Source organism: Aquarana catesbeiana, unplaced genomic scaffold, assembly GCF_042186555.1.
Source record: "Aquarana catesbeiana isolate 2022-GZ unplaced genomic scaffold, ASM4218655v1 unanchor233, whole genome shotgun sequence".
Taxonomy (NCBI): domain Eukaryota; kingdom Metazoa; phylum Chordata; class Amphibia; order Anura; family Ranidae; genus Aquarana; species Aquarana catesbeiana.
The window spans coordinates 1,740,946-1,760,225 of record NW_027362661.1 but is presented as its reverse complement, the minus strand read 5'-3'; the positions used below and the strand labels follow the sequence as shown (position 1 = coordinate 1,760,225).

The 19,280-nt window shown below is 46.0% G+C and overlaps 1 protein-coding gene across 14 annotated transcripts in view; it reads left to right on the top strand.

Moving 5' to 3' along the window:
- The window catches only part of LOC141121836 (uncharacterized), a 963,509-nt gene that overhangs the window by 444,810 nt on the left and 499,419 nt on the right, over nt 1–19,280 (top strand). For 13 of the 14 annotated variants that reach the window (XM_073611559.1, XM_073611552.1, XM_073611558.1 and 10 more), the window contains one exon: nt 8,865–11,911. The exons of the other annotated variant lie outside the window; for it this stretch is intronic. In XM_073611559.1, coding sequence (XP_073467660.1) covers nt 8,865–10,426 — 1,562 coding nt within the window. In that variant the 3' untranslated portion in view covers nt 10,427–11,911. Of the gene's footprint in view, nt 1–8,864; nt 11,912–19,280 lie in introns of those variants that run through there. 14 annotated transcript variants of the gene reach the window in all.

Below are 19,280 nucleotides of genomic sequence, written 5' to 3'. Positions count from 1 at the left end.
AGGGCCAAGCTGGGGGCAGAAGGTAATGCGGACATAGGAATGAAGTGGGCTAACTCAGAAAATCGGTCAACTACAACCCAAATGACGGTATTCCCACTGGAGGAGGGAAAGTCCACGATAAAGTCCATGCTAATATGAGCTAATCATATCCAGGGAGCACGAGGAACAGGTAACGGTTGTAGTAGACCTTGTGGAACAGAACAATGCGTTTTGATGGCCGCACAAATCGAATAAGCTCTAACAAAGGCTATAATATCCTTTTTTAGAGTAGGCCACCAAACCTGGGACTTCAAGCGTAGGAAGGTTTGATTGATACCAGGGTGTCCGGATACCTTCTGGCCATGGGCCCATTGTAGCACTTCTCTCCGTAATTCTAGGGGAACAAACAAAGTATTGCGGACTAAGAGATTAGAAGGTGCCCAAGACTGTGCAGCCAACAGGTTCCTTTGTAGAGCAGTATCCAGTTGTGCAATAATTCGTTCAGGGGGAACAATATGATCATGAGGTATTTGCAGATTCTCACAAGGAAATTGCAGAGACAGGGCATCGGCCTTGGGTAATTCAGGGGCAGTAGTCAGCATGTGAATGGACACATCATCACGTACTACCTTTTGGAGACAGTTAACATGGCAGGATATGCTCCAGGCAGAAATTTGTCCAGAGGACCAGTCAATAGATGGATTGTGTTTACCTAACCAAGGGAAACCGAGAATTACTGGATACTTAGACTGAATGATATCAAACGATAACACTTCAAAATGTAGAGAACCCAACAGGACAGAAAGAGGCTTGGATTTGAGAGAGATAGGTCCAACACCAAGAGAGTCTCCGCCAAAAGTAGTCACACAGAGCGGTGGATCTTTAGGAACAGTTGGAATCTGAAGCCTATTAACCAGCGCTGCATCGAGAAATACCCCACCAGCACCGGAATCAATAAAGGCAACTGTGGAACAGCACTTATCATTCCAAGACAAGGATATAGGGACTACTAATCTCTTTTGAGGAGGATTCCAAGCAGCATGGCCTAGTGGGGCTCCTTAATCACCCATTAAGCTTGGAAGTTTTTCCGGCCGCACTGGACAAGAACGCAGGTCCTGCGTTTAGTACGTTCATTGTCAAACGCACAGCCCCTACATCCATGGGTTCTCCCTCAAACCCTACAGTAGAAGGGACTAGTAATTGCTGAGGGGAAGATTTAGCATCAAATCTGTGAGGAAAAAATTGTCTCTGGCACCCTCTCTCTGACTGGCGTTCAGAGAAGCGAGTGTCCACTAGGATACAAAAATTGATGAAATCCTCCAGAGCCACTGGGACCTCATAGTAGGTTAATTCGTCCTTAATACGTTTCGCTAGACCACTGCGGAAGGCGGCCTTAATGACGCAATTATCCCAGGTAGTCTCTGCCGCAACCATGCGGAATTCAATGGCATAAGATGCTACTGTGCGTTTACCCTGATGTAACTCGAGAATGCAAGCCTCAACTGCAGCTACTCTGCCAAGAACGTCAAATATTTCCTCAAAGGTTTTCATAAACGTGAAAAACCAGAATGCTCACTGATTGCAGCAGCCTCTGTCCTCTAGGCTGATCTCAGTCTCCAGCTGGTCAATCTGCTTCTCTGTTCTGCTCTGAGCTCTCTTCCCTGATTGTACCGCTGTCTGGAAGCCTGTGGCGATCGTTTGTGGATCCACATCCATCATCCCAGCTAAAGTTCCAGCCGCTGTGGAGGGCAAACCCCAAGGTGTTAGCTCTATGCCTCTGATCAGAGGCTATCTGGTAAGCCTTCAATCTATACCAGGTGACGGGATTTCAACATGGTGACAGTCACGGATTTATTATTCTTAGAAAGTCACATTTAATTTCTCTTTTGGACATTTGTTTTGACATAATTTTTGCATCTTTGGACTTTTTCTAAATGTGTGGATAAAAAACTGGGAATAGTCACGCATATATATCACTATAGTGAAGCATCCATGTTATTGTTCATTTTTATTTTTTTATTTTTTCACATATGAAAGTTGTTGGTGCTTTAATAGTAATATCAATTTTTGTTGTATTTTTGCATTTATAGCCAGCGCTGTGCTTTTTGTTATATCTATTTAGTAGTGCCCTTATCAAGGTATAGTGCATAGCTGCAGGATTTTCCTTCACGGGTGATATTCACTAAGTTACTATTTGTACACCTAGCGCAAATTTTTTCTTTTAGAAACATAAACGTGGGGAAGTCGGTAAGTATAGGGGCATCTTTCTCAAGAAGAGGTGACACCCAGGACAAAGCTCTGCCCTTTAGCAAGGAAATAATAAATGTCACCTTGGCTTGAGCAGAGGCAACACAGAAGGTTTATTTCTAAAATGCAACCGGCAATGGTTGAGAAATCCCCTGAAATCCAAGGGGTTTCCATCATACCTATCAGGGAGAGGTATCTTCGGAGCGGGAGAACCCTGGGGATTAAACACGACTACAGGCTCCCCAGCCCCAGACTCATGGTTATTAGAAGTAGCAGGACAAGCACCATGTGCAGTAGACAAAGAGGATAACATAGTTGTGATAGCATCCAATTTCTCCTCCAATGACTGGACACGATTCGCCTGCTCACCCAACAGCTGACCCTGTAGAGCGACTGCCTGCACCAGCTCGCTGAGGTCCATCTGGCCTTAGTATAATGTCAGGTCTGCCAGGAGATTCCAACCGTCACTCCGATTTCCTGACCGGTAGTTTTGTTATCCCAGTATCAGGTGGAGGGACAGTTGAGATCCTGCAGCCAGTATAAAGGGGCCGCAATAGAGCCGCAATAGATGGTGCAAACAGCCTAACAAGGAACCACAAGCAAATAACTCATGGTTAGTAGACAGGAACCCGGTAGGTGAAAGGACGATCCAAAACAGCGGACCAAGGCAGAAGTACACAGGGGTCAACCAGAAGGCAGTGTCGGAAACAGGCAGGGTCGGCAATGAGAACAGCGTAAATCCAAGGGGTAATCCAAGAATCAGAGTCAGGAACAAGCAAAGTCAGCAACCAGAAGATCGGCGTAAATCCAAGGGGTAATCCAAGAATCAGAGTCAGGAACAAGTCAGCAACCAGAACAAATCGCATCCACCAAACTTGCACGAACAGGAACCTATACTAGGACAAGGACAGGAAGGGGAGTGAAGATTTATAGGGTCACTGATCAGGTGACTACCAAAAGCTGGTCCCAGGGTGGAGCCAATATCCAAACTATTGGAGTAGAACCAAAAAGCAAGTTCCCTGGTGGTGCAGGCAATTGGAAACCGTCTGTGAACACCAGGTCCCAGGATCAAATCCCCGACAGTAGGTGTTGCTATCCATATAGAGAGCTAAGTTTACAGCACTTATAAAGAATATACAGGAACAAGTTGCAGCACTAATGTCACAATGAAAGACTGCATTCCAATGCTTAATAGTTTGTTTCTTTCATCTGCTTCAAAAGCTGTGTGACCGTTAGCTGGGGTCTGCCAAATTTTAGTTCCTATATGTGTCGTGAAGCAAGAGGTGGGACTTTTACAGCTGAGTATAGTTCTCATCCAGTATGTATGAAGATATGCTCCTTAATGACAAACCGTGTCCCAGAGTGTGACACATCAAAGCGAATGGAACCCCCCCAAAAAAATTAAGGCTCTAAGACCTTCACACAATATGTAATTGTTGTCTTCTTCCGTCTGGGGGTGTACACAGCTTGGGTGCCAGCTGCAGTTTTCCTGTGTATCCCATGTTTCAGGACATTATGCCTTCCCCAGAGGTGATGTATTAAAGAGGGGGTACATAGGACAGTGTCTCCAACGGGTGCTTCTCACAGGACATTTGGAAGTTTTAGTTTTCTGCGAGTGCAGATGGTGGGATATGGGGGCCTCTGTGTCACCAGAGTGGGTGCAGGGGGTAGGGGGTAAAGAGGCTCACTTTTACCTGCAGTCTCGTGGAGGAACAGGGAGATGTTGTTTTGTTCACGGTGTAGAGCTCTAAGCAAGGGTGATGTCACTCAAGATTTCTGAGGGCATGTTTCAGCACCCAGATCTCCATATTAATTAGGCCTCCCAATGAGGGCGCTCTGGAGCGTCGTCTTGACCTCTGTGGTCTGGGCTGAGTAGATCGCCATGATGTCCCCTGTCCCGCTCGTCTAGCCATCTGGTGTAGAAACATCAACCAGTTCTGGACCGGGAACGGGTCCGTCTCCATGAACCAGAAAAGTGCGGGCAGGTCATTTGGTGTGCGTAGGTTAAAGGAGCAGTGGTCTCTGTGGAACGTTGCCGAGAGGGGAAATCCCCATCTGTAGGTAATGTTCAATTGGCGTGCGAGTTCCAGGACCGGGCGTAGCATAGCGCGGTGCTGTAATGTAGCCCTGGAAAGATCCAGTAGGATCTTAATAGAGGCACCGTCAAATTCCAGGTCTCCATATTCCCATGCCTTCTGCAGCACAGTTTCCTTTAGGGTGTATTTATGAAGCCTGCAGATTAAATCCCTTGGCCTGTCCAGATCCTTAGAGCAGGGGCCCAGGGTTCTATGAATCCGATCAAACTCCACCCGGGTAGGTAAGGTGTCGGCGACTTTCTGAAAAATAACCGCGGCCATTTCTGCAAGGTCCTCCATTCCTGTCGCCTCAGGCAGACCTCTAATCCACAGGTTGTTCCGCCTGCTCCTGTCCTCCATTTCTTCAAGCTGAAGTTGGAGGGTTGTTGCAGCATCCACGTTGGGTTTCTTGAATGGACTCCAGGGCTGCCACTCTCTGCGTTAGGGAAGCCATAGAGGATTCTCCTGCTGACAGTCTTGTGGAGAGACTGTACCTCACTTTTAACCCCCTTCATTTCTTTACGGTGGTTCTCCTCCAGGCGGCCTATTAGCAGCTCAATATCTGATTTAGTCGGGAGGGCCTGGAGGAGGGCTCGGAGGTCGGAGTCCAGCTGGAAACTGCCCGGAGGTTGTGAGAAATGTTGGGGGGTTGAGCGGAGGTCCGGTGGGATGTCAGAGAGTGCTGCCGAAGCCGTAGAGGTGGTCGGAGAGGCCGGCTGGTTGAACTGGCTGGACACTCCAGGCGGAGAGCCGCATGTGTCCGCCATCTTGAGATCCGGGGAGGCCGCCTGAGAGCCTGGGAAATAGTGCTCGATCTTGCCTCTCGTTTTGTGTCTTTTAGTTGTCTGGTTCTTGCTCTTTATGTTCTTCTTCCTTGTCAAGGGCATGCCGTAGTTATAACTGTTTTAGCCGGTTTAGATGGGCATGGGTCAGGAGCTCAAGCTACATGCAACCACCTGCAGCCATGTCCAGACCACGCTCCCGGATCAAGCCCTTTCTAGGTCTACAGAGAATGGCAAGAAACTTCCCATTAAACCTAAGAAGAACAGGGGAAATTTTTTTCGAGGACCCCTAGGCTAAAAACCAGTTTAGAGATAAAAAGGAAGGTACCGTTAATAGGCGTTGGGGGGGTCTTCTCTTCCCCAGCCAGAAGTCTGCCGATAAGGATACCAAGTGACGTAAGGGTAGGGGGAAGATTTTCCCATTTTCTTTCTCAGTGGGAAAGAATTACTCAGTCCCCACATCCTTCAGATTGTAAGAGAGGGCTACAGATTGGGAGTTTCTCTCCTCACCTCCCCCAAGTTTCCTTTTAACCCACTTACCCAGGGACCCTATCTTACACAGCGTCAGACAGCTGGCAGAGCAGGGGGTCATAGTGCCAGTACCAGCAGGACAGTGTGTGCAGGGATTTTATTCCCACATCTTCATAGTCCCAAAGCCTTTGGGAAAATACCCCCTCATAATAAATCTAAGGAAGTTAAATACGTTCCTGAGGTACAAGGGGTTCCGCATGGAAAGCGTCTATACTCTCAGAAGGTACCTTCTGAAGGGCGTATTTATTATACCGATAGACTTGAAGGATGCTTATCTTTTTCCAGAGCACCAGGCCTTTCTAAGGTTTGCGATCCCCTTGGAGCAGGGAGTGCAGCACTGGCAGTTTTCTGCCCTACCCTTTGGACTGGCAGCCAGTCCAGGAGTGTTTACAAAGATACTGGCAGAGGAGGTTGCATTCCTTCATCTCCAAGGGGTAACGCTGATAACCTTTCTCGATGACATACTGGTTTACAACCAGAATCGAGATCGCCTTCTCTCTGACCTGGCCAAGGTAGTGAGTATCTTGGAGTCCCTGGGGTGGATCATCAGCCAGGAGAAATCCTCGCTGGTTCCTGCCCAGACCAAGATCGATCTAGGGTTCCTGGTGGATTCAACAGCACAGAAGCTTGTTTTGCCCCAGGGGAAGGTAGAGGGCCTTATTTCAGCAGTCCCTTCTAGACGTAGAAGGGGTCTCTTACAGAAGGGTCATGAGAATTCTCGGGCTGATGACATCCTGTATCCCAGCAGTCCCATGGGCTCAGCTCTATTCCAGGACTCTCCAGCAATTCCTCCTATCCTCCTGCGATTGGAAAAGAGTAACACTGGAGGACAAGGTTCTCATTCCAGCAAGGGTAAAGGAGTCTCTACAGTGGTGGCTCTATCCTCAGAGGTTGCGGGAGGGCCACCTTTGGGCCCAACTCCAACCCCTCAGGGTAACAATGGATGCAAGCGCCTGGGGTTGGGGGGCCCACTTAGAGGAACTTCGAGCCCAGGGCACCTGGAACCAGAGTCAGAGGAGCACTTTCTCCAACTTCTGGGAACTCTTGGTGGCCTTAAGGGTCTTTGAGGAAAGAATCAGGGGCTGGGAGGTCCAGATCCTTTCTGACAACGCTATCGCAGTTGCATTCCTGAATCATCAGGGAGGCACCAGGTTTCGTGCTCTTCTGACCCTGGCTCTGAAGCTCCTTGAGTGGGCAGAGCAGAGAATCTCCTCCATCTCAGCAGTACATATAAAGGGGGCATACAATGTCGAAGCGGACTACCTCAGTTGGCAGCCGATTCACCAGGGGAGTGGGAAATGAACCCCGAAGTATTCTCCCCTGTGTGCCGGCACTTCAGCAACCCAGAGATCGATCTCTTTGCCTGCAGAGGGAACAGAAGAGTGAAGAGATTCTTCTCACTCTCTCTCGAGAGGGGTTCAGATGGGGGTAGGCGCGCTGGCCCAGGTTTGGGACCTCCTCACGGCATATGTCTTTCCCCTCTTAGTTCTGGTCCCGAGGATACTACAGAAGTTAAGTCTCTCAGAGGGCAGACTGATTCTGCTCCCCCCATGGTGGCCCAAGAGGACCTGGTTCCCCTCCATGGAAAATTGGTCCATAGCTCCCCCTCAGCCTCTTCTGCGAAAAGGGGGGTGTTCTGAGAGAGTAATCAACACCCTTCTTTTAAAAAGGAAGCCGGTTACCAGGCATATTTATGCAAAAGTCAGGGGAGTCTTCTCGTGCTGATGCCAGGCGAAGGGGACTTCCCAACAGGAGATCCCTGCCATCCTGGATTTTGTCCAGGATGGTGCGGATCAGGGGCTGGCAACCAAAATACTTAGGGTTCAGGTCACAGCCTTGTCCTGTTTTTTTGGACAGGAGGTTGGCTCTGGACCCCCTAATTAAAAGGTTCTTGTCAGCCAGAGATAGACTGTCCTCAGTGCAGATGAGTGGTTACAATAGCCAGGAGGATAAGCGACATTGAGGCTCTGTCAATAAAAGAGCCCTTTTTTCTATTATTTGATGATAGGGTTGTACTCAGGCAGGACCCCCTGTATCTCTCGAAGGTAGCCTCTAAGTTCCACAGAACTCAAGAGATTATCCTTCCTTCATTTTGCACAAATCCTCAGAACGAGAGAGAAAGTTCCTTCCATTGTTTAGATATCAGACGTTGTCTGTTGGCTTATTTGGATAAAGTAAAAGAGTTTAGACGATCCAACCATTTATTAGTTAATCTTTCTGGCCAGTCAGCAAGCGTCTAAAGCACCCATAGCAAGATGGATCAAGAAGACTATTACTTTAGCCTATGATCAGGCTGGTAGGGCAGCCCCGAATGACCTTAAAGCGCATTCTACTCGATCTCTGGTGACCTCTTGGGCAGAAAAGGCCGGAGCATCGGTGGAGCAAATATGCAGAGCAGCTACATGGACAAGCCAGAGCACCTTCCTGAGATACTATAGGGTGGAGTTGCTGTCACCTCAGTATCTGGCGTTTGGTAGGAAGGTCCCACAAGCTGTTGTCCTGCCCTAAGGTAGGCCTGAGCTACTTGCTCTTCTTTCAGGGTTCCGTCCTGAAAGACGACTTGAGAAAATGACCTGTTACACTTACCGGTAATGGTGTTTCTGGGAAGTCTTCCAGGACGGCAGGCCTACTTCCCACCTGCTCTTTTGGTATGTTTGTTATTGTATGGAGTTTTGAGGTGTTTCACTCTCGTGCACTGGTGTGGGTCAATACTTTTTCACAACTGAGGAGGACAGGGAGGGGCAGGGGTTTTAACCTCTTTGTTGATTGTGTTTCCTGTCATGTGGGACCAGTCATCTCTCAGGGTGCCGTCCTGGAAGACTTCCCAGAAACACTGTTACCGGTAAGTGTAACTGGTCATTTTTACATTTTAATAATGTTGATCTCTGATATGTAGCAGATTCACCCTCTAATAATACATCTATCTGGCTGTTATTCTCAGAGTGGATAAAATATCCAAATATATATCTGGATATATATTTACTGCTGTATATAGATATTCAAGAATATTAACTAAATTATACACCAACCTTTTGTTGAGGTTTTTGTCCAATTAATCAAAACAATAGGCCAACTAATCAGTTATGAAAATAATCATTAGCTGCCACCCTACAGAGAACCCATTTACTAGTTACCTTGAGGGGGGAAATGTAAGATCATTAGAGACAAAGCTGCCTGATGTGGGCGGAGTCCTGGTTTAGGGGAACCAATCTGCTCATGTCTAGTAATAATCTTTTTATTTCTATTTTAGAACATAGACGGGAGATGAGGAAAACCTCAGAGGATTGTCTCACTTTGTCTCCAGACTGTAAAGTAGAAGATGAGGACATCACACAGTATAGTCCAGGAGAAAACCCGACTACCTCAAATGTCCATCCGGCACCACACAGTGTAGATGGACCATCGTATACCTCTTATCCTGAGGAACCTCAGACTGTGAGGGACGATGCCGTCCTTCCAACAGATAAGAGGTTTTCCTGTACTGAGTGCGGGAAGTGTTTCCATTCTAAATTCAGACTTAATGTGCATAAAAGAACTCACACAGGGGAAAAGCCATATTCCTGTCCTATGTGCGGGAAATGTTTTTCACTGAAGTACAGTCTTTCCTTACATCAGAGATGTCACACGGGGGAGAAGCCGTATTCCTGTCCTGAGTGCGGGAAATGTTTTTCACAGAAGTCCCATCTTTACATACATCAGAGATTGCACACAGGAGAGAAGCCGTATTCCTGTTCTGAATGTGAGAAATGTTTTTCAAGCAAGTCCACTCTTTACACACATCAGAGATCTCACACAGGGGAGAAGCCGTATTCCTGTTCTGAGTGTGGGAAATGTTTCCATTTTAAATATGGTCTTAATGTGCATAAAAGATCTCACACAGGAGAGAAGCCGTATTCCTGTCCTGAGTGTGGGAAATGTTTCCATTCTAAATCACATCTTAATTTGCATAAAAGATATCACACAGGGGAGAAGCCTCATTCCTGTCCTGAGTGTGGAAAAAGCTTTATACAAAAATCAGCCCTTGTCATACATCAGCGATCTCACACTGGGGAAAAGCCATATTACTGTCCTGAGTGCGGGAAATGTTTCTCACGGAAGTGTCATCTTTACACACATCAGAGATCTCACACTGGGCAGATGCCGTATTCCTGTCCTGAGTGTGGGAAATGTTTTTCACAGAAGGCCAGTCTTTCCACACATCAGAGATCTCACACGGGGCAGAAGCCGTATTCCTGTCCTGAGTGTGGGAAATGTTTTTCACAGAGGGCAAGTCTTTCCACACATCAGAGATCTCACACGGGGCAGAAGCCGTATTCCTGTCCTGAGTGCGGGAAATGTTTTTCAGGGAGATCCAATCTTTACACACATCAGCGAACTCACACGGGGGAGAAGCCGTATTTCTGTTCTGAGTGTGGGAAATGTTTTTCACACAAGTCCGGTCTTAACAGACATCAGAGATCTCACACAGGGGAGAAGCCATATTCCTGTCCTGAGTGCGGGAAATGTTTCTCACGGAAGGCCCATCTTTTCACACATCAGGGATCTCACACGGGGCAGAAGCCGTATTCCTGTCCTGAGTGCGAGAAATGTTTTTCAAGGAAGTCCAATCTTTACGCACATCAGAGATCTCACACAGGGGAGAAGCCATATTCATGTTCTGAGTGTGGGAATTTTTTTTCACACAAGTCCCACCTTTACAGACATCAGAGATCTCACACGGGGAGAAGCTGTATTCCTGCTCCTGAAGTGAGGGAATTGTTCCTCATTGAAGTCCTGTCTACCTGTACATCAGGGATCCCACAAAACCCTTGAGGTGTATTAGGGCCTTCAGTGTGGGAAATGTCTTCTATATGAATGTTGCTGGACATCACAGCTCTCATGTGGGGAAGAAGCACACCCTGATATACACCTCAGATATCCTCCATGGCTGATCTTCTTCATGTAAGAAACAGTTCATAAGGAGATCAGAGATCACCAAAGACATGGATGAAGTGTTGTACCGTGTTGGCCATTGATAGCAGTAGAAAAATAAAAATGGAGTCATTACCTTTCATTGGATGAGTACATTTTGTGGTGTAACCTTTCACAAGCACTTAGAGGTCTGTTTAAAAAACAAATGTTGAATGGTTATGACCGGTATTTGCCCATCTGTGATGAATATTGGACGTATTTTATTTCATACATTGATTTCCTTGACTCCATCTAATTACCATAATTCAGTATTGCACTAATTGAGGTATTTCATGAAACATATCGGATTATGGCCTCTAGATGGAGCTGATGATCATAGGAAATCACTGTGTTAAATCACAGCCAGAAATTGTAACAGCTGGATGTATGATTGTCACATTAGTCCAAAAATGTATTTGAAAAATAGACCTCTTATTTTGCTTCATCGGGCATGACTTCATACTAATACCTGAGGTCATACTCATACACTTATGAGTACAGTACACATTGAAGGGTATAAGTTAAATAAGCCAACAATATTAAACTAACCATTGATTTAAAATTAAAAATACTATGTTTGGACTTTAGATGGCGCTAATTATAATAGCAATTATCTCCAGTTAGTGGAAAATGTAGTATTTTCTATTTTAAATCAATGGAAATTATTCGACCAGCAAATAGCCAATTAAACTCCATTTTCCCCTCACACAGAAGGAATGTACATGTATTTTCAATCGGCAAATTGCTGTACAATTTTATATGAATAGACCTCTAAATGTCAGGAGATGTTTATATAAAGATGGGAAGTTTGTAGCAGATAAATGAATAGACCTCCTAGCAATGCTTTTACCAGGCTGCAGCTAGGGGGAGCTCTAATGTTTAGAGTGTGACCACAGCAGAGTGATCCCATCTAGCTCACATTAACCCTTTCACTGCCAGAGCTGGTTTTTGCATTATTTTTGCACACATGTTAAAATGCAGATTTTTGGTCCTGAAGATTAGATAAAACCCCCAAGCATATGTTTTCTGAAAGCAGAGGCCCTGGAGAATAAAATGGTGGTAATTGTTAAGGTGTTCCTCGTATGCAAATGTCACCTTCATATCCGGGTTTATTTTCTACTCCCCCCCCATTTTCTATGGTTTGATCTTTTCTACAAAACATTGTTATAATAATGTAAGACGTTGTGTATTGTATTGTACACAAATTAATAATGGCTCCGCCTCCACATTCTAGACAAGTCATTTTCCTGACCAATTGGATTTCTACCTTTACTATTTCCTAATTTTATGACTGCAAGCTTGTTAAAAGTAAAATTATAATAAAAAATATATTGGACAAATATAAAAGTTGTGTGTGTCGGTTTACAGGCCATCATTTTAGATTTAACCATAAATAAGTGCAGAAGTCAGGAACATGTCATATACAGCCCTGTGTATAGAGTGCAGTGGTCAGGAACATGTCATATACAGTCCTGTGTATAGAGTGCAGTGGTCAGGAACATGTCATATACAGCCCTGTGTAAAGAGTGTAGTGGTCAGGAACATGTCATATACAGCCCTGTGTATAGTGTGCAGTGGTCAGGAACATGTCATATACAGCCCTGTGTATAGAGTGCAGTGGTCAGGAACATGTCATACAGTCCTGTGTATACAGTACAGTGGTCAGGAACATGTCATATACAGTCCTGTGTATAGAGTGCAGTGGTCAGGAACATGTCATATACAGTCCTGTGTATAGAGTGCAGTGGTCAGGAACATGTCATATACAGCCCTGTGTAAAGAGTGCAGTGGTCAGGAACATGTCATATACAGCCCTGTGTATAGAGTGCGGTGGTCAGGAACATGTCATATACAGCCCTGTGTATAGAGTGCAGTGGTCAGGAACATGTCATATACAGCCCTGTGTAAAGAGTGCAGTGGTCAGGAACATGTCATATACAGTCCTGTGTATAGAGTGCAGTGGTCAGTAGTATATCATATACAGCCCTGTGTATAGAGTGCAATGGTTAGGAACATGTCATATACAGTCCTGTGTATAGAGTGCAGTGGTCAGTAGTATATCATATACAGCCCTGTGTATAGAGTGCAATGGTTAGGAACATGTCATACAGCCCTGTGTATAGAGTGTAGTGGTCAGGAACATGTCACATACAGTCCTGTGTATAGAGTGCAGTGGTCAGGAACATGTCACATACAGTCCTGTGTATAGAGTGCAGTGGTCAGGAACATGTCACATACAGTCCTGTGTATAGAGTGCAGTGGTCAGGAACATGTCGTATACAGTCCTGTGTATAGAGTGCAGTGGTCAGGAACATGTCATATACAGCCCTGTGTATAGAGTGCAGTGGTCAGGAACATGTCATATACAGCCCTGTGTATAGAGTGCGGTGGTCAGGTAAAGTAGAGTATTAGGACAATGCCAGTCATATAGTCACTCGGTATAGAGTAATAATAATGATAAGAACAAACAAGGTAAAGTGTTCCATCTGCTCTTTCAGAACACAGAACAGGCTTTCTCCAGGTCTTCTACTGACATTAATTAGAGAGAAAAGTCTCTCCTGTACTGTAGGATGACCTGATGGAGGAGAGCCCGGGGGGAAAAAGTGTCTCTGGTTAAAAGAATGTGCTGATTTCCTTCCAGGGTATTCCTTCTTCTCTGATTGGCCTGAGCAGGAGCAGGGAGGAGAGGAGTGTGTCTAAGGTTATAGATGATGTCACATGCTGATATTACATGGTCTACCTGACCCCTCCCCTTTCGGGTTATGTAGACTTTTTGGTGGGAGGTAAGGATATGGATTATTGGTCATCTTGTTCTTCTTTGTGATGATGACCTGCAGTTCACATGTGGGCCTGGAGGCAATAAGTCAACACTACACTAGGGTACAAGGCCAGGACAAGGGAAGAAAATGCCCATGATCTACATGAGGGTTACATATATGTCAACTTTTATGGAAAAAAATATATTTCTTTATCGTACATCACGGGACACAGAGCCATAGTAATAAGTATATGGTATATAGGTCACCTTCAGGTGATGGACACTGGCACACCCAATACAGGAAGTTCATCCCTTATATAACCCCTCCCCTTACCGGGAGTACCTCAGTTTTTGTAGCAAAGCAATATACATAAATCCCAAAAAGAGGGGAGGGACCTCTGAGTCCCGTGATGTACTCCAAGAAAAGGATTTTACAGGTAAGCTGTTATAAAAATCCTATTTTTATCATTTCTAAAATTTTGATCTATGATACAGATTCCAAGTCAGCTTGGAGACAATTGTCTTAATTCCCAATTAACTTTCCCAAGAGACAATATGGTCTAAAAACACGTTGTGGATGAGTTAATTAAAGACAAAGCACCTTAGGGCTCATGCACACTGCAGCTCAAAAAAAAAGCTGCTTTTACAGGCATTTGAGCTTTTATTTCTGTGCCTAAAAGCTTAACCACTTCCTGCCCGGCCCATAGCAGATGACGGCCGGGCGGTGGTTCAGTTATCCTGACTGGGCGTCATATGACATCCAGCAGGATAACATGCCACCGCGCGCTCTCGAGGGCACGCATCGCGGTGATCGGTGGTCCGGTGGAGGCTCTTTACCACGTGATCAGCCGTGTCCAATCACAGCTGATCACGATGTCAATAGGAAGAGCCGTTGATCTGACAGACGCGAGTAGAGGAGAGCCGATTGGAGGCTCTCCTGACAGGGGGGGTCTGATTGTTTATCAGCGCAGCCCCCCCCCTCAGATGACCACACTGGACCACCAGGGATCGCTACTAGGACCACCAGGGAGAGGGGCAACATGTGGATGGCCAGGTATGTACCCCATGGCCATCCACATGTGCCCAGTCAGTGCCCACAAATGGGCACTCATTGGCACCAGTATATTGCAGTGATGCCCAGAAATGCCACCCTTAGGGGCATCAGTGCCACCCATTAGTGTCCATTGGTGCCACCTGTCAGTGCCCACCTATCAGTGCCACCCATAAGTACCCATCAATGCCACCTACGAGTGCCCATCAGTGGCGCCTATGAGTGCCCATCGGTGCCACCTATGAGTGCCCATCAGTGCCGCATACCAGTGCCACTTATCAGTGCCTATCAGTGTCGCCTATCAGGGCCCATCATCAGTGCCCATCAGTGCCACCTCATCAGTGCCACCTCATTGGTGCCACCTCATCGGTGCCCATCAGTGCCGCCGTATCAATGCCCGTCAGTGCAGCCATATCAGTGCCCTTCATTGAAGAAGGAAACGTACTTATTTACAAAAAATTTTAGCAGAAACAAAGAAAAACTTGTTTTTTTTCAAAATTTTTGGTCTTTTTTTATTTGTTGCGCAAAAAATAAAAAATGCAGAGGTGATCAAATACCACCAAAAGAAAATTCTATTTGTGGGAACAAAATGATAAAAAAATTGTTTGAGTACAGTGTAGCATTACCGCGCAATTGTCATTCAAAATGCGACAGCACTGAAAGATGAAAATTTGTCTGGGCGGGAAGGTGTCTAAGTGCCTGGTATTGAAGTGGTTAAAGAAGCTTGTACTTTTTTGTGCTCTTTTGCGCGTTTTTATTGAGCTTCTTCAAGCTTATTTGAGCTTTTTTAAACATAAGCGTTTTTTTTTACAAACCCTCCCTTTAGCTCATTTTATTTTTTTTTTGTGCATTTTTGAGCTTCTTTGAACTTTTTCGCACATTTTTGGACACTTAAGCCTGGCACACACGATCAGATTGTTGGCCAACCGAGCGTCTGATTTTTTGTCAAAAGGGCGTGTGCCTGGATCTTGTCTTGCATACTAACGGTACACAATTGTCGGCCAAAAAACATGAACGTAGTAATGTACTACGAGGAATTTCAGCTCTTGAGCTCCACCCTTTGTGCTCCTTCTGCTAATTTCGTGTTTGGTGAGCATTGATTCCGGGCATGCGTGTTTGTACTTTTAACTTTTGTGTGATGGACTTGTGTACTGACCATCAGAAAGTCTGACAACAGACCGCTGTCCGCCGAAAATTTACTAGCATGTCATCCAACATTTGTTGGCAGGAAGTTGGACAACAATTGTCAAAAGGAGCGTACTAACGGTCAGATTTTAGGACAACAGTCTGTCAACAGACAATCATCTTCCAACAATCTGATCGTGTGTACGAGGCTTAATGCCTCGTACACACGATCAACCAAAGTCCGACATATTCGTACGTGATGACGTACGACCGGACTAAAACAAGGAAGTTCATAGCAAGTAGCCAATAGCTACCCTAGCGTCGGTTTTCGTCCGTCGGACTAGCATACAGACGAGCGGACTTTTCGACCGGACTCGAGTCCGTCGTACAGATTTGAAACATCTTTCAATTCTAATGCCGCGTACACACAAGCGGACTTTATGGCAGACTTTGCTCGGCGGACTTTTCGACAGACTTTACGACGGACTTTATGAATGAACGGACTTGCCTACACACAATCCACCAAAGTTCGTCGAATTCGTACGTGATGACGTACGACCGGACTAAAACAAGGAAGTTCATAGCCAGTAGCCAATAGCTGCCCTAGCGTGGCTTTTTGTCCGTCGAACTAGCATACAGATGAGCGGACTTTTCGACCGGACTCGATTTCGACGGATGGATTTAAAACATGTTTCAAATCTAAGTCCGTCCAACTTTTGAGAAAACAAAGTCCGCTGGAGCCCACACACGATCGAATTGTCTGACGAAATCCCGTCCGCCGGGCAAAGTCTGCCGTAAAGTCCGCTCGTGTGTACGCGGTATAAGTCCGTCAAACTTTTGAGAAAACAAAGTCCGCTGGAGCCCACACACGATTGAATTGTCCGACGGACTCCGGTACGCTGGACCAAGTATGCTGGAAAGTCCGATCGTGTGTACGTGGCATTAGGTGCCTTTTCTGCTCAAAAGCTACTCTCAAAAACACAAATTTGGTGGGGTTTTAGTTCTGCCTGTAAGTGCCTGGTATGGATCTTGGGGGGGGGGACCCCACACTGGATTTTTTTTTCATGTTGGCACGGGGTTTCTTTTCAAGATCCTCAGCACACAAGTTGCACTACAAGTCGGATCATCGTGATCCAATTTTCCAGAAAGTTGGACAACAATTGTCAAAGGAGCGTACTAATGGTCAGATTTTAGGTCAACAGTCTTTCAACAGACAATAATTTTCCAACAATCTGATCGTGTGTACGAGGCTATTTCTGGGATTTCTGACGTCACTTTCGGTCGTTTGGAACGCACGCCGAAGCGGCTGTTTTACTCGATCTGCTCCATGCTTGATGCTTGTTTTTATCCTATGTTTTGTAAGTACCCATCTTTTGTTCAATAAACCCCTTTTTGATGGTACTTCACTATCAGTTCCTTTTTTTACTTCTGGGTATGTGTCCTGTCTGGCTGAAACCCTTCACCAAGCAATCCTGGATCTGATGACCTGATCTTCTGTCCATCATCCTAAAGACATCCATATTAAGCCTTAAGTGACCCACCAGACTGAAAAGCTGGGGGTTACGTGGATCTGGTGAGTGGGGACACATGAGGGGGTGTTGTGCGCCTGAATTTTTTGAAGCACCTTTCTTCTCTTCATTTTGGATCGGAGCACCTTGAGTCACTTGTTTTGGACTTTGTGTTGCTTTATTACTTTTCATTCCATATTTCTTTATTGTTTGCGAGCGCTATATTTATTTTTACTTTTTCATGTTTCCAAGTGATTAGCACTTTGTGTGTAGCAGCTTTAGCATATATTAGACAACCCTAACAGCAGCTGCAAAAATGTCCTGTGTGCATGAGCCCTTAAAGTAGCTCTATCCTCTAGAGGGCCGCTTGATTTTTGGGTCCCCCACAGCCAGGCAACACAGCATTTTCCAATTCTCACACAAAGACAAAGAATCAGTCCATGGGCTTGTTTTTATTGTTTTATTGGGGAAAAAACTTGGATGGAGAATAGAACAACTCGATGACTCGATTAGAACAACATAAAGGCAACTTCACTCTGTACTCTGAAAAATGGCAAATCCTGGACTGTGTCCCCTCTAGAATAACGACAGTCTCTTTAGATTTGGCGAAGAATTCCACTTATAGGAGCTCTGTGACCTCTTGGTGAAATTTTAGCAAAGTCCTGACCTTGTAGAAGCTCTATGTCCCCTTTCTTGAAAATAGCAGCCCCACCTGGCTGCCTTGTTACCTGTCCCAACACATGGGATTGGGTTTAGCTGGTGGCACTGTCCCTGGAAAGCTTGCTGGATATTGCATCTGGCAGCCTCCTCCGTTTTAGGTCCTGGGGGTGTAGAGGTTCTCACACTGTCCCTGGAGTCCTGCTGCTTTTGGGAACTCTTTTTGAGAACTGCTGTTCAGGCCTGGATATATATACATTCATATATAAAGTTTTCAGGGGTCTCAAGTCCCATGAGGCATTGTAAGGCTGACAGTTACAAGCATGACTCCCAAAGGCAGAGGCATGATGGGACTTGTAGTTCCGCAACAGCTGGAGGGCCACCAGTTTGAAATCCCTGTCTAGGTCAGGGGCAGATCCAGGGGGGGTAACGGGGCAATTGCCCCCTCCGAGAATGCGGGTCAGTGAGTGGGCAGGCGGCTCCACAGGTGAGAGCGCGGGCGGCTCCGCGGGAAGGCGGCTCCGCGGGTGAGAGCGCGGGCGGCTCCGTGGGCAGGCGGCTCCACAGGTGAGAGCGCGGGCGGCTCCGCGGGAAGGCGGCTCCGCGGGAAGGCGGCTCCGCGGGTGAGAGCGTGGGCAGGCTGGACGGCTGGTCGGTGACCGGGCTGCTGGCTAATCAGGGAGCTGGCGGGTGGGGGAGCAGAGATATGACATCATCTCTCACCGCCTGCCCTGCAGTTCCACCCTCACTGTGCGGGCAGCCGCAGGCAACAGAGAGATGACATAATCTCTCTACTGTCTGACTGGAAATTTGCTGCCTGACTCTGGGACGCAGTAAGAGACCACTGTAGCAGGCAAGTAACAATCTGCATCTGGTGACAGGCAACGTGGCAAGTGACAATCCGCAACGTGTGGCAGGTGACATGGTAAGTGACAATCTGCATCTGGTGAAAGGTGACGTGGCAAGTGACACACTCAGGGATCCCACTGATTCTGCATTATGGTGAGTTGAACTATTTCATTTCATATAACAATATAAAAATAGAAATAATGCGCTTCAATCATCCTGACACCATAACAACCATGGTACCGGGATGATTGAGGCGCCAACACCAGCCATTTCCCCGATAAATTGCCCCCAAAAAAACATATTTTCAGGCAGTGCCCCTCCCCGAGACTAGACTCTGGATCCACCCCTGGTCTAAGTGCTCAAAATAATATTCTCTGCAGATCTACTGCTTCCACTTTACACCTACTTTATTGATCTTATGGTGTTTATCAATAAATGAAGTAAACTGATCTATGTGCAAATTCATATACAACATAAAGTGCTTTGTGCTCAAGATGATGTTCCCTGCAGACCCACTGCTTCCACTTTACACCTACCTCACGAATCTTATATTATTTGCTGCTATATTAAATAAACTAAAAATCTGTGCAAATGCATATAATCATATAATATTTTGTGCTCAATATAGTGTTCTCTGCAAGTCCACTGCTTCCAGTTTGCATCTACTTCAACAAACTTATTTTACTCAAAAAAAATGTCCACCAATCAATGAAAAGTTGATAAGGTGTAAAGTTCTCGGTGCTCCAAACTGTGCCAGCTGTAGTGTAG